Consider the following 15,124-nt stretch of genomic DNA (forward strand, 5'->3'; position numbering starts at 1 on the left):
ACAAAGTGAGACACTTGTCCTGATCCAGAAATAATATGTATGTCCGCTAAGTTCAATGGGACATATGTCCAAGTAAGTATTCATGGTCACATCCATACCATACATTTAAAGGACATTTAAAACAGTTGAATTATTGAATTATGTGAAGCCAATAATTTGTTTCTTGCAAACACATTTTTTTAAGCAACCAAAATACAACTGTACACATGGACATCACCAAATGGTCAATATAGGAATCAAATGGATCCCAGGGAATGCAGTAATTATCAAACTATTGCCTTAATATCCCATGCAAGTAAAGTAATGGCCACGATTCTACAACAAAGGCTCTTACCATATATGGAGCGAGAAATGCCAGACATCCAAGCTGGATTTAGAAAAGGAAGAGGTACCAGAGATCATATCGCAAACATACATTGGATAATGGAACGGACCAAGGAATTTCAGAAGAAAATTATCCTGTGCTTTATAGATTACAGCACAGCCTTTGGGTAGATCACGAAAAACTATGGAATGCTTTAAAAGAAATGGAGGTGCCACAACATCTGACTGTCCTGATGCACAACCTATACTCTGCACAAGAGGCTACTCTTAAGGACAGAATATGGAGTAACTGATTGGCTCCCAATCGGAAAACATGTGAGACAGGGGTGTATTTTATCACCCTATTTGTTTAATCTATATGCAGAACATATATGGAAAGTAGAATTGGACCAAGATGAAGGAGATGTGAAAATTGGAGGGAGAAATATCAATAATTTAAGATATGCATACGATACCATACTACTTGCAGAAACCAGTAATGATTTGAAATGAATGCTGTTGAAAGTTAAAGAGGAAAGCACAAAAGAAGGACTACAGCTGAACGTCAAGAAGACTGAAGTAATGACAACAGAAGATTTATGTAACTTTATAGTTGACAATGAGGACATTGAACTTGTCAAGGATTATCAATACCTTGGCATAGTCATTAACCAAAAGGGAGACAATAGTCAAGAAATCAGAAGAAGGCTAGGACTGGAGAGGGCAGCTATGGGAGAGCTAGAAAAGGTCCTCCAATGCAAAGTTGTATCATGGAACACTAAAGTCAGGATCATTCAGACCATGGTATTCCCAATCTCTATGTATGGATGTGATAGTTGGACAGTGAAAAAAGTGGATAAGAAAAAAATCAACTCATTTGAAATGTGGTGTTGGAGGAGAGCTTTGCGCATACCATGGACTGTGAAAAAGACCAATAATTGGGTGTTACAACGAATTAAACCAGAACTATTACTAGAATGATGAAACTGGGGTCATCATACTTTGGACACATAAAGAGAAGACATGATTAACTAGAAAAGACAGTAATGCTGGGACAAACAGAAGGGAGTAGAAAAAGAGGAAGACCAAACAAGAGATGGATTGATTCCATAAAGTAAGCCACAGACCTGAATTTACAATATCTGAACAGGGTCATTTATAACAGTTGCTGTTGGAGGTTGCTGATTCATAGGGTTGCCATAAGTCAAAATTGACTTGAAGGCACATAACAAAATAAAATTATTAGTTCTGTTATCCACTTACACACATCTATGTTGATCAGAACTTGGGATGAGCTTGAAGTGCTTACTTTTAATGAATATTTTTGGCAGCATACTCCTCTTTTGGTGAATCTTTGAGAATCCATTTGGTCAAATAATTACAACTGAGAGCATGTTTTAAATTGCCCTAATTTCCAACAGGTGATATCCCTGCATAGTTGTGATTTTTTGTCCTCATGCCTAGAGAGTCATGTGTGATGTAGCACAGTGATGTCATTTCATACCCTACATGATTCTTGGGTGTGGATGGGAGGGGAGAAATAGCACAACTAGTTCAGTAAAGACCAAGAAGCAGAAACCAGGAGAAACAATGGCAGTAAACATGAATATGCCGTTTAAGTATTTATGAGGATTCTGTAGCAGAACATCTGCTTTGCATGTAAAAGGTCACAGATTCAATTCCTGTCATCTGCTGGTAGGGCTGGGAGTACCTCTTGGCTGAAACCCTGGAGAACCTACTGTAGGTGGTACTGAGGTAGATGAGCCAACAGTGTGACTTGGTTGTAGGTCGTTTCCTATGTTCTATATAACAAAGGGATAAGGAAATTTTGACTCTTCAGATGTTGGACACCAACTCTCAGCAGCCCTGGTCTCATGGCCAAAATTAAGGATGATAGTTGTAGTCCCAGGGTATGATCTGAAGGCACATGATGCCGCCATCTTCCTGAAGCTAAGCTGTCTGGGAACCATATGTATGCCACCTTGGGTTACTTGATGAAAGGCGGGACATAAATGTAATAAAGATATGAGGGCCCAAGGTTTCCGCATCCCTGATGTAACCTGTAGGCTCTAGTGCCCTCAGTCTTCTACTCTGCACTTCTCTGCATCAGGGCCAAACTATTTAATAATCTCTTTCCTTGGAACCCAAGTACAAGGACATCAAAGTTTAATGAGGCACACAAAGTTCATGTTTCTCTCATTCTCCCACTTCTTGGCTGGCATAATGAGAAGCAAATAATCTGTATTTATCTTTGAGGGGGAGTAGGGAAGAAGCTTTTAAGTTTATACTTGGACAAAGTCTAATACACTGTCCAAAAAACTGTGTCTCTCTGCTAACCTCCAGCATTTAACCTTATTTTCAAGCTGTTACAGATCTGTAAGCAAACTAGCTTCACATTAAAGTTGCTCACATGTATGGATTTATCACATTCCAGTTGGTTGGTTTTTATTTTAAACCAGTAGCTGAACAGTTTAGAACTGCAGATGATAGTGGGCTGAATCCAGCCTAAGAAACAGTACAATCCTGTATATGTCTACTCAGAAGTAAGCCATATTGAATTTAGTGGACTTCCTCTCAGGTAAATGTGTATAGTATTCAGGCTTAATTGTACTTAAGTGCCATTGACTTCAGGTTGGGTTGGGTTCAACCCAATTATTTTGAAACCCTTTTAAACCTGCTTCTTTGAAATAGGGAAAAAATACAAGGGGAATCAGAAGCATGCACCATACAGATTATATTTTGGGGGAAACAAAGGGGTTAATGCTGCATTATTTAAAGATAAAAACAACCTCTTTTTGTCTTTTACATAAACACCTGTTTACTAATAATGATTTGGTGCCCTCTTGTGGACAAGACTGTTTGAACGTAAAATCTATAAATAAAATTCACTGGATGGGGGAAGTCACTGTACTAAGTTTGTAGCAGCAAAAACAACAAAAAAGCCTTGCACCATAGTTGACATTGAAATATGCAAGCTTAAAAATTACTTGTTATAGTTTCTCAGACTGGATGTTAATTTTTTTTTTTAAAGGAACTATATATTTTCTGGGAGAGGCAGTTGTGAAAAGGCACTGGTCTCATGGCTTCCTTTTTTTTTTTTACGTGACATAAGACTCTTGGTTGACTTTGCTGCAACAGTCATGGACTATTGCACTACACTTCTGGAAATGATTATTCAAGTACATGAATTTTTATCCAGCCCTATCCCAAGGCCTCTGGGCAACAGAGATGTATTACACTTATTAAAAATTAGCATTCAGCAAATAACTAACAATGATAAAAAATGCACTATTATCGCTGTATTAAAATCCCTATATCCTGAGTTGCATCTATCAGCACATCTATTTTACTGTCCACTATAAGCCAGTACAAACACAATGCTGAAGTTGGATGAATTGTCGTTTCTTTCAAGTGTTTTTCATTGGATGGCTATTTTGAAGCACATACTCCCCAGAGCAACTGCTGAAGTTCTATTCACAACCCTTTATCAAGAAATTGACATTTTTTTATATCACAAAATCAATATAGAGAAGCTTTGTATTCCATTATGAATTATCTTGCATAATAAGTTACTATACTTGTTTTTGCTAACTGCAATAATGATGTACTGATACACACAGAAGTAAAAGCTGAGTTTGCAAGAGACAAAACTGGAGACAAGCAGGATTGCATGAAGAGCCTCAATGGTCACAGCTGTTCCCGATTCTAAAATGTCTCACAGCTACACTAGAAGAAAGGTACTTAACTCCTAGCAGGCATTTGAAGAAGCAAAACAGGGAATGATAAAACTTACTTTCCATATATTGATTGCATGGGCTCCAACTCAGCAATATTAAGTGGCTTGAAGCCTATATATCTGAAGGAATGCCTCTTCCTATATCAACCTGCCCAAACATTTAAGATCACCACACCATCCATGTTCCATCTATTGGAGAAGAGCATTGTGCATGTACAAAAGGGAGAGCCTTCATTAACGTCAGATTTGAACCAGAGCCAAAATATCTTGAATTTGATAAAAAGTCTGCAAATTACTAGCAAATGAAAAGGTCTTAATTTCACATGAATGAAAGAATATAACTATCTAATGGCTTTCAGTTATCAAATTTAAACAGATACCCAAATTTCATAGGACTACACGTTCATAGTTTTATTCCAAAATATCTATAAACATTTACAATGCATAGCATACAATAAGAAAACACATTTTTAATTAAATATAAATAAAATTTATATCTCCCTTTTAGATAAAATTTCATGAATATTTGTTCTGTTTACTGTTTGATAAAAATATTCTCTATCTCAGGTTCAAATACTGTGTTGAAACTTAAAAAATAAATACTATTTACAGAAGTATGAAATTATACATTTTATCCAAGTGATGTCCAGCTAAAATGTAAATATTAACAAATACATTGAAAAATCATATAGTCATCGTATGTGTGTATTCACAGAAAGGTGTATGTTTGGATTTTACAAGGCCTGCTGCAAAAGTAAGTTTAATTTCTCAGACTCCTCTGGTTGAGGTAGTGCCCACTTCTTCTTCACGTACTTTATGTCTATTATTCCAGATTCTTTGGCCAGGGCAATCCCCAGGAGACCACTGGGTTTTTCAGGCTCACCCAGTACAGCCATAGTTATAACCCTAGGGAGGCAAAAGAATGTTTAACTAAGGGAGGGAGAAAGAGAGAGAATGGTGAAGCAGCAAACCCACCTCCATCAGCCTGGCTTGGATCAACCTCCATCGGGCTCCTCCGCTCCCCAACCCAGCCATTCCACTTAGCCATCTGAGGGAGACAGCAACGATCCCTATCCCCCCATTAGCTGCTCAGTTGTGACCAACTACCATTACCTACTCTCCCTCTCCCAGAACTATCTCCATCCCCAGCTGTCAACCCTGCTGCCTTATCAGAAGGAGAGTAAGCACCTCGATTGGGATCAACTGCCATTTGGTTCCCCCCTTCCATGATCTATCTCATGCAGTGGCTCACCAACTTGAAATTTGCTTGTTTTCCTTGTTCCTCCTTGTCCATTTTGTATTGTGCCTATTGAAGTGTAAACTATTGTTTTAAACTGCAAAACGCCATTGCCAGAAAGTCAGCACAAAAATGTAATTTAAAAAAGGCCCAATCTGAGGAAAGCCAATGACTGAAAATTGCACAAAAGAAAAAAGGTGTGTTCTGGCATATCTCTCATTCATATCAATGGGGCTTGTGGCATGACATGTTCATTCTTGGGCAACAACAGAAGAAACTGATCCTGCGCTTTTACTTTCCAGTATCTCCGAGGCTGCCTATATGAACATTCTAACAGCAAACTATGCCGCACCAGGGTGCATCCTAAATTTAAGCCAAATAAACAGTCACAAGTGGAAATATGAGAAAAGGCTATCCTGCTAGGGCAAGTGGCTAAAAAAAAAGGAATCAAGGAAAACATTCAATCTAGTGGAGAGATTAGAATAGTCTGATTCTCAACTAAATCAAAACAATCCTAACCCCCAGATCTGCTGGCTGGGGGAGCTGAGGGTGGGGTAGAGGTGCCTCCTCCATGGCAGATAGGAGCTTCAGTGGGGGAGGGCAGACAAGAAGGTCTCTGCTACACCCATTAAAACCTTTGTGGGCACAGATCTACTAAGGGTGCTATTTTTGCCAGCAGTAGGTGGTGTTAGGCACTGAAATGGGGCGTTCTGGCCCCAGGGCGGGTGGTATTGGATTCACTGCATCAAAGTCGCTTCATTTCTCCTAGAGGCCTCATCAACTACACCAACTTGGAAGTTATTCACCAAAGTGAAGGAAAAAGGAAATTTCCTCCTGACCTCAAACGAGGTAATTGTCATAACATTAGTGTGGGTTAAGGAAGCAGAAATTTTATGAGGATCAGAGCTTAATGGCCGAGCAACATTCACTTGTGCCAATTTGGCATGACTACAGCCAAAACAGTATGTTCTGGACTTACTTATCTGACCAGATAGGTTGTTTGGCTACAGGCGACAAGTCATTTTCCAGCAGGTCCCAAATATAAACAACAGACGTTGCATCCAAAACAAAAAAGACGGCTGGTCTTGTCAGAGCCCACTGTAGGGAAATTATTGGCTGCCCTACTGTGCTGTTGTTCCACTGCATAAGGGGAAGCTCCGAACTCATTTGGTGCAATCTTATACTCCCATCTGAACAGCCAACCTGAAAACATAAAATAAAAAACCTTACAGCTCATCAGCACGAGTGAATCCTCTTATGGATTAAAGTATCAAACTAGTTCTAAAGGGGGTCACACAGTTTGCCACTCACCTGCAGCATGTAAAACTGCCCACAAAATAGCAGATAAGTGGCAAACTCCAACCACACCTGGAATGTTCTCCTTTCTGTCTGTCTGCTACTGCTTTATTGCTTGCACTGCCACAAGTATCCCTGGTAATAAAATGTAAGACCGGCATTAGAAATTGCTCTGTGCATTGGTTTCTATGGTGGCAATATATCACAGCACCATGCTATGTGATTAGCACTCTGGCTCCCTTGTGCCTTAGTAAGAAAAGGGAGATGGAGCCTTTTGTGAATAATTTCTGACTTAACTGGTTTCAGCTCAGCTGGCAAGGCTGGAGAGCATAATTCCCTGTAACCATCTTGCAGAAGTGATACAGCAATTCCATGATCAACATCAGGACAAGAAGCTCGTGGATGCAGGCTGCAACTTCTTGTCCCCACCAAGGCAATTACATACACAGGTAATGGACACAATGGACCGCCTTCATAAACCAGCCTGGCTTATTTTACTTGTTTGTGAACTGACAAGCCAGGGTTCCCTGGTTTGGACATAATAATAATAATAAATTTTATTTCTAGGCCGCCTATCTGGCGGGACTCTGGTTTAATACAAGCCAGGATCTTTGCATTGAAGCCAATGTGTGATGAAAGGAGGGCAAGGGAGGAGCACTTGGCCCCCAAAGCACTTTCCCAGCTTCATAAACCATACTAGAATGATAGCCCAAACCGGCCAGTGTTGTTATAATTTGAATCCAGAAGCCTGTGCAACCAGGTCTGCATGCCCAACAAAGCTCTGGACTTGGGCTCCACACATAGCAGTCCCAGACCAGCCCCGTACTACAGGGCAAACCTCTTTTGAAACAGAGGGGAGTCTTAAAAGCAATGTTCAACGTAAAAAAATTCAGTGGGCACATCCATCCCCTTGGACATACTTAAGTGGTTATTTAGATCCTGACAATCATAGAATTTCACTCCAGTAATTACAGTTATACTACATGTTCAAGGCCCTCTCTCTCTTATGTTCTTTGTTTTTCTGTCTACAGATATATATAATCTCTGAGGCAAGTCTGTGTTTGTGTTCTTATACTTGACGTTTGTCTCTACTTAGCTTAGTTTTTTGTAGCTATATGAAGAATTACAAGACAGTATTATTGCCTCATCTTAACTATCTCCTAGATAAGAAATAAGCTTAGTGATCAACTTAACACTGCCAATGTAATTGTTATAACCAATTTAAAACTGCTTAGAGGTCTTTATTCTAGTAAATGGCATATACATTTTGTTAAATAGCAATAAAATATAAAGAAACTGAAACCCGGTCTTTAGCAGAAAAGAATAGTAGTTTTGCCACAGCTGAGTTAACCAATTTTGATGCTACTCACAAAACTCTGGACAGGAATGCAAAAGCTACTCCACTATTGGATACGTCCACTTTCAGACATTTTCCCCTTCAGCTTTATTAAGCAGCCCTGATAGTTCTGAACAAGAAATGTAGAAGGAAATCCATACCAAAAAGATTGGCTTTCCAAAAGGGGAGAAGTCAAGTGCATTGACTTTGGTTGATCTTGGTCCCCCCTGCTCTGGTTTGAACCACTTGGGAGGTACTCTCAGTTCATGCCTTGTACCATGGCTCACTACAGCCTGTGAAAAGAAAAGAAAACCCTCTTACCTCTGCTACATTAAATGGAAACCCCCATAAAAATACTTTACAGATTGCTGTTGGTTTTATTTAGACTTTATAATACAGCAGTTTGTAATAAGAACCTCAAAATGCATGTAATTAGAGGTGTCACCTTTAAAAAGCTAACAAATGCAAATGTACAATGTATACCAATTATGAGAGAAAAGGAGGCAATAGTGAAATTAAATTAAGAATATTACTCACCATGTCTGTTCCGACAACAAAATGATTGGGATTTGAAGGCAGAAATTTAATATTTAGTGTCTGAGGTACCCTCAGGAACATGGTATCTTTTGAAGAAAAGCTGGGGAAATGACAAAGGAAAAAAATGTGTCATGTTCCATACCCTCTTCGAGGATATTCCATTCCCCTCCCAAATTTCTGTCCTCCCACCCCCAGACACTCCTTTGGCCATTTGTTTTTTTTTTTAGGAGTGTCATCATAGTTTCCCCAAAATATTGTTGTACTTCTATAAATCTTGGGGTTCCCCTGAGCATGCTAATACCTCCCTCTTGTTTCTCAGTGTCCCCCTTTTGTCTGCAAGCCTGTCAGCATTCACCAGCTGATTCCACGATTAGAGGGAGCTACAAGAGAGAATCCTTCTCCCAAAGCATTTTTCACTAACGAGGAATGCTTGGCCTATTCTTAAAATTGGTAAGAAATGGAAACCACATCCACAGCTACAGATGTATAAAGGTACAGAGGGAACCTACATGGCTTTTAGACTTTGGTAGGATAACACAAACCTCTGGCACATGAGTACAGTAATGAGTGCAGTATTAAGTGCTAGTCCTACTCAGAGTAGATCCACTGAAGTTAACAGACATGACTAACAGGTTCATTAATTTCAGTGGGTCAACTCTGAGTAGAACTTAGTTGAATTCAATCCTCAGCAATTGAGAACACTACAAAACAAAGATCATACCAACAGCAATATGCTTTTACCTGCAATTCAGCTGAACAGTAGAGCTATGGACCAGCTTTATTTTCCCTCCTGGAATTAAGCCTGTAAGTAATAAAACTTAACTGTAATAATATTATTAATCACTTATTGCCACTGATTTAGTTAGATAATATGAAGATTGCAGGCAGAGTAAAAAAATCTTCAAGATTCCGGTTTTCCCCACAAAGTAAAGTTATAGACAGAAGATATCATCTCAATGCCTAGAGTGACTCTAGATATACAGAACAATTATTCGAATGCTTCACATGACTATTATATCCTCTACTGTTGGCTGCCCAGAACAACTCAAGTCTGCTGTGATTACCAACAATGCTTTTATCTCAGTGCCCTACTTTATCTTCCTTCCCTTCCATAAACAGCTGCTTAACTAAGAAGCTTTACTTACCTAAATCACTTTGTGAACCTGCCAAATCCCCTTTTTGAAGTTCGACTACTACCTAGAAAATGGCAAAAATTAAGACAAAAAAAGGAGATATCACTGCAAACATTCTGTAACATATTTCTACTGTAGCTTTCCAGGTTTTCTCGGTGAGACCTTGCCTACACTGTAGCTTATTACAGCTAAATCTGTATTGTCTTGGTGCTTATTCTTTGACTTTCTGCCCATTCAAATTAAGTTTACTTTGTACGTATTGTCCAAAAAACATATCCTAAAGTCAGTTTTTCCTTTCCCTTGATTTGGTTGTATGTTTTCCAAATGCCCAAATACATTGCTGTGTGTTATTTCACATAAAATGTGAAATTATGCATCCCTGCCATATTAAAATTCACAAATGATAAGATACAACATCATCAGAAGCCTAGTAATGATAATTGGCTGTCCTTTATAATGCTGTGGGTTGTGAAGGAAAGATCTTAAAAATAATTCACAAATGCTCCAGAGCTGTAGAGGTACAACAAGAGCGTTCAGAAATTTGCATTTTCAAAGTGATAAAATGTGTATTTTAAAGGTTTATGTAAAGTCTCTCTCAGAGACAGAGACAGCCAAAATGGAAATGGACTGCCTTCAAGTTGATCCCGACTTATGGCGACCCTATGAATAGGGTTTTCATGGTAAGCGGTGTTCAGAGGGGGTTTACCATTGCCTTCCTCTGAGGCTGAGAGGTAGCGACTGGCCCAAGGTCACCCAGTGAGCTTCATGGCTGTGTGGGGATTCGAACCCTGGTCTCCCAGGTCGTAGTCCAACACTCTAACCACTATGCCACACTGGCTGTCAGTCAGCCAAGGTGGCTCATATTGCAGAAAAATGCTTTATTCTTGGGCAACAAATGAGAAATAACTACTGAAAAGTCCCAACTCACCCACAGGCTTAGAGCCCCATTTTCATCCATTGAGGCAATCTGAAATGAAAGTCCTAACATTTCTGTAGGGAAAAAGGATAACTTAGTAGTTATATTTTTGCAGGAATTATGGGTAAGCATACTTACACAATCTTGTCCAATTAAATTTGATCCCCCCAAAAATAGGTGAAACAGAGATACTGACTTGCCCAAAGCCATGCAGTGATTTTTTCCAAAAAGCTGAGACAATAATGTTCATTTCTTTCTTTGTTAAATTAATATACTGTCTTTCAACTTATCAAGGACCTCCTAAGCCAGATCAGAGTAACAGACAATTTAAAATATCATAAAATTTCATTACGTAATAAAACAAAACAAAAAACTCAGCAAGTGAAATTCAACAGCAGCAGCAGCAGCATTAAAATGGAATAAATAATTTAACTAATCTCAGAAAGAGACAGTATGATCAGTGGCTGAGTCCTCACATAATGCTAAGCCATGGTTTGTTTGAACCATGGTTGTTCAACAAACCGCAAATCATCTCAAAGACCACAAATCATCTCAAAGATGACTAAACAAGCCATGTGTTGTGTCTCTAACACTTGGTTTGCTTTCCGGCTGCTCATGCCTCTGTAGCTTGTCAAGCATCTGAGATGGAGTGATCAAACAAACCATAATTAAGCAAGGCTGTTGAGTTCAGTCAACCATAGTTAAAATAAGTCATAGTTCATAAGCCAGCAAACAACTACGACTTCACATCTGTCATGACCTATGACCCGAGGGCCTTGCAATGCATGACAGAGGACTCTGATGAGGACCAGGTTCACCCTACTTCATTGACATGGGTTAGAGGGAGAACTAGCAGTACCACATTCGGAGTCCTCCCCATCAGAGGGCACAGCTATGCTGCCATACTCAGAAGATGAGTCCCCTGCAATACCTCTGGCTCCCCAGAAGCCAAAGACTACAAAATAAGGTGAGGGGCCCTTTAGCCAGCCAGCTCCTCCAAGGAGGCAGAGCCTATTACACTCCAAGTCTGGGAAATCTTCGTAAAGCTTCAGTTAGCTTTAGCTCCCTACAGAGACAACATCTCAGATAGCTACCTTAGCAGGGCCCCCTTGAGTCTTGTATGCTCTCTGCTTGATGTGAATTCTTGACTAGATACTGCTTCCCTCCCTCTCCCCGCTGTGAGCTTCTTGCTCCCACAGAACTGGATTAACAGTAAGGTTTGTTTTCAGAAAACAAACCATAATTAGTCTGCTAGACTGAGTTAGGATGTTTAAACAAGCCATATTTTGGCTAAGCAAACCATGGAAATATCTTTGAGCAAGAAATTCCAGAACACTGATGACTGTGGGCACAACCCAGCTTTCTAATAGCATCTGCTGATTTCTGGACAGCTGTCTATGTACCTTCTTGGGACGACAGATAAGAGAGTCCACAGTTCTGCTCCTTGAAGACAGATGTTGAGACAGGTTCAATTGTCAGTACAGGATATGTGTGGCTTACTGAGGCAAATACTCCATCTATAATTAAGAAATAAGCAAACCATAACTAGATCAACCTACCCAGCCCCAGTTGTTATTCTGGACTGTAGCGACCGCTATATGATGTGGAAACAAAAACTTAATTTAAAATACGGTCCCTGTTCATTTTAACCCGTTTACATTACTGGATATAATGACAGAACACGTTCACTAAGTTGGAATCAGAGTCCTATTACACAGAAAGCACCATTCCCACTGTATTTCAAGTTGGGGTGCTCTTCATCAGAGGATACTGAGAGCAGACTTTAACTTCTCTAATGTTGTTATTGTTGGGCTGGTGACCAGTAGGCATTACTGTCTCTAGTAGTTTTCCATGAAGCCTGCAAGTGTGAAGACGTAACTGTGGTTAAGGGGGAATTATGTCTATGCTCTGTCTGGGAACGGACTGCCAGGGTCGTTGCTATGGTAGCCATCTGATAGCGACTGGGAAAGTTCTAACAGAGTCTATGTGTTGCTCTTCTGAATTATGCCTCTGAGCTGAGAGGCTGTCTTTTGTGTTGTATCTATGGAGAGAGATGTACCAGAAGGGGGGTGACTGAAGAATCTCTACATGTATTTACTCTTAAGCCTCTGGCCTTAATGTCTTTCAATAAAGACTCTTAACATGCTCTGAAGACGTTTTCTTGCTCAACTTAACTCCAACGTAATGTATGCTGTTTCACACAACAACGCACACAAGCCAACAGTTATGTGCCTTCAAGTTGATTACGACTTATGGCGACCCTGTAGGGTTTTTGTGGTAAGAGGTATTCAGACGTGGTTTACCACTGCCTTCCTCTGAGTTTGGATGCATCTGAGTCTGGTGTGTCAGCTTTGACCATTCCACCTTGTGTGCTCCTACTAGGAGTCTAGCCTCTTGGTCTAGACTCCTGACGGCATTGCTCTCAGCTTCTTCAACACTCTCAAACCCCCTCACCACGTTAAGGTGTGCATCCTAGAGGGGGAATTTTTCTAATAGAGAACTGAACTATATTAATCGCAAGAGTCACCATAAATGAAGCCTGAGTGGTAAGGAAGCAAACTTATCTCTTTCTAACTAGGAATGACATTTAGAACTATTGATAATATCCTCTGAGGGAGAACGTCCCAGCTTGAAACATGCCAGACTTGGTACATCCTGCTGAAAGAATTTTGATACTTCTTTACTTATTAGTGCTCATTACACACCTTTTACATGGAATAATGAAAAAACCAAAATGGAAGTGAAACAACTTAATATTTAAACTTATTACGGTGCTGTACAGTCAGGTGGTAACAGATGTGATATCATTCAAGGCATGCTGACTAACCAGTAGAAAATGTTGGAGATCGAAATGTCCAATCTGTTTCATTGACCTTCATGCAGTGGTGCATCCTTGAGTCTTCTCTGAGATCCCATACCAGCACTGAGCCATCAATTGTTCCAGCAAACACTAAAGTAGCCTTACTTGGACTAAAGCAGCAGCATGTCACCTTTGTGGCAAGACAAAGTATCCCCAAATCAGAGATGAGGGAAATATTTATTTTGAATGTGTTCTTAATCGAACAACTTAATCGAAGGGAAGAAAAAGTATAGATTTTTTTCTTTTTAAAATCATATTCTTTTCTTTTGTTATTTCAACACTACAATTAGTAACAAATTAAATTTGTAAAAAAGGAAAAGAAAAAAATTAAAAAGGAAAGGAAAAGAACTAAGTTAAATTAATCAGCAAACTATAAATTATAATCAGGAGTGGGTAAAAACATAATTCCATGTACATAACCAAAATATTTTTTGTCTTATTAATTTAGAACACTACAGGTGTGCTAAATAACCTTCTCAAATTATTCTGTGTATTCAGGGAATCAGACTTTACAATTGATTATCTGACCTCATTTCTCGTTTCCCTTTTCCATTTACCCAGTTACCACAAAGTTCTATTCATCTGCGCCATATTTCTACATAGACCAAGGGTACTGGGTACCCGTGTGTATCATCATTTGTATATGAATAAAGTCCTCCCATACTGCTAGAAATTGATCTTGTGTAGTTTGTCTCCTTGATACCCTTAGCTTGTGTGATATTTTCTCCAGCAGGGCATTTGCCAGACCTTCTTATACCAGCAATCTAAAATAGAAAGTCTCTTATTTTCTATCTAGAGGATACTTATTATTTATATCCTACCTTTCTTCCAAGGAGCTCAAGGTGGTGTACATGGTTCTCCCCTTCCTTTAATATCATCACAACAACCCTGTGAGGTAGGTTAGGCTGACAGGGGATTTATACCCTGGTCTCCCAGGTCCCGCACTCTAACCACTACACCATACTGGTGGTACCATTAGTTTCATACCAATGATACACAGTCAATTTCAATGTCCTGCAATAGCTGTCGGGGTAAAAAAGATGTAGTCTTGTACCCTTAATCTTACACTTTTAAAACCCTGGATAAAATACGATCCAAAGCAATCATTCTTGCACTTGAAATACAGTATGGGTGAGGGCAGGGAGTCAAACTGAATCTAAAGGAATTCCTGAACAAAAACATAGTATGAACTAATACCTGAAAGCTTCTGTTGTACCTGAACTAGAACATATACAATGATGTGGGGAGGAAAATTTTCCAGTACTTTATTTGTCCACAGAAAACTTACTCTTTCATAGGTTCAGTAACAATGAATGGATACCACTTACAAATAATTCGGCAGTTTCAAAGTTTTTAGCTTTGTTTACTAAATACAAGTACAATAAACAAGTTAAATTAGATCACTCTCTAACAGGGGGTAATGAAAAGTTCCAATGCACATCTGTTCCCATAGAAAACAAGAATTTCTGTGTATCAAATCCTCAAGATTTCTTCTTTCCCTGAGCAACAGCTCTTCTGGGTTCAGCCATGACTGTCTAACTGCACGGGCATGTTCTAAGAAAAATTCCAAACAGGGCAACTGGTCACAGGTGGTGCTGAATTGGATGCCTCCTTCCTCTTTAAAGCAGAAACTAAGCACCTAAGAAGACCCTGCTGGGTCAGGCCAATGGCCCATCTAGTCCAGCATCATGTTCTCACACTGGCCAATCAGATTCCTATGGAAGTGCAAGAGCACTTTCCCCTCCTGCGGTTTCCTCCAGAACAGCCTGC

General features: G+C 39.6%; 1 protein-coding gene across 2 annotated transcripts in view; it reads right to left on the minus strand.

Moving 5' to 3' along the window:
* Window positions 1-4,466: 4,466 nt before the first annotated feature.
* Window positions 4,467-15,124, minus strand: part of DYNC2I1 (dynein 2 intermediate chain 1) — a 33,154-nt gene continuing 22,496 nt past the window's right edge. Inside the window, exons 17-25 of one of the 2 annotated variants that reach the window (XM_061586964.1) lie at window positions 13,322-13,484; window positions 11,898-12,011; window positions 10,507-10,568; window positions 9,591-9,642; window positions 9,187-9,247; window positions 8,446-8,545; window positions 8,070-8,201; window positions 6,256-6,479; window positions 4,467-4,945 (exon numbers count right to left, since the gene is read on the minus strand). In XM_061586964.1, the coding sequence (XP_061442948.1) occupies window positions 4,774-4,945; window positions 6,256-6,479; window positions 8,070-8,201; window positions 8,446-8,545; window positions 9,187-9,247; window positions 9,591-9,642; window positions 10,507-10,568; window positions 11,898-12,011; window positions 13,322-13,484 (1,080 nt within the window). In that variant the 3' untranslated portion in view covers window positions 4,467-4,773. Of the gene's footprint in view, window positions 4,946-6,255; window positions 6,480-6,587; window positions 6,708-8,069; window positions 8,202-8,445; window positions 8,546-9,186; window positions 9,248-9,590; window positions 9,643-10,506; window positions 10,569-11,897; window positions 12,012-13,321; window positions 13,485-15,124 lie in introns of those variants that run through there. The other variant, XR_009758157.1, reaches the window with a different exon arrangement.

This window comes from Rhineura floridana, chromosome 10 (genome assembly GCF_030035675.1).
Source record: "Rhineura floridana isolate rRhiFlo1 chromosome 10, rRhiFlo1.hap2, whole genome shotgun sequence".
In the NCBI taxonomy this organism is placed as follows: domain Eukaryota; kingdom Metazoa; phylum Chordata; class Lepidosauria; order Squamata; family Rhineuridae; genus Rhineura; species Rhineura floridana.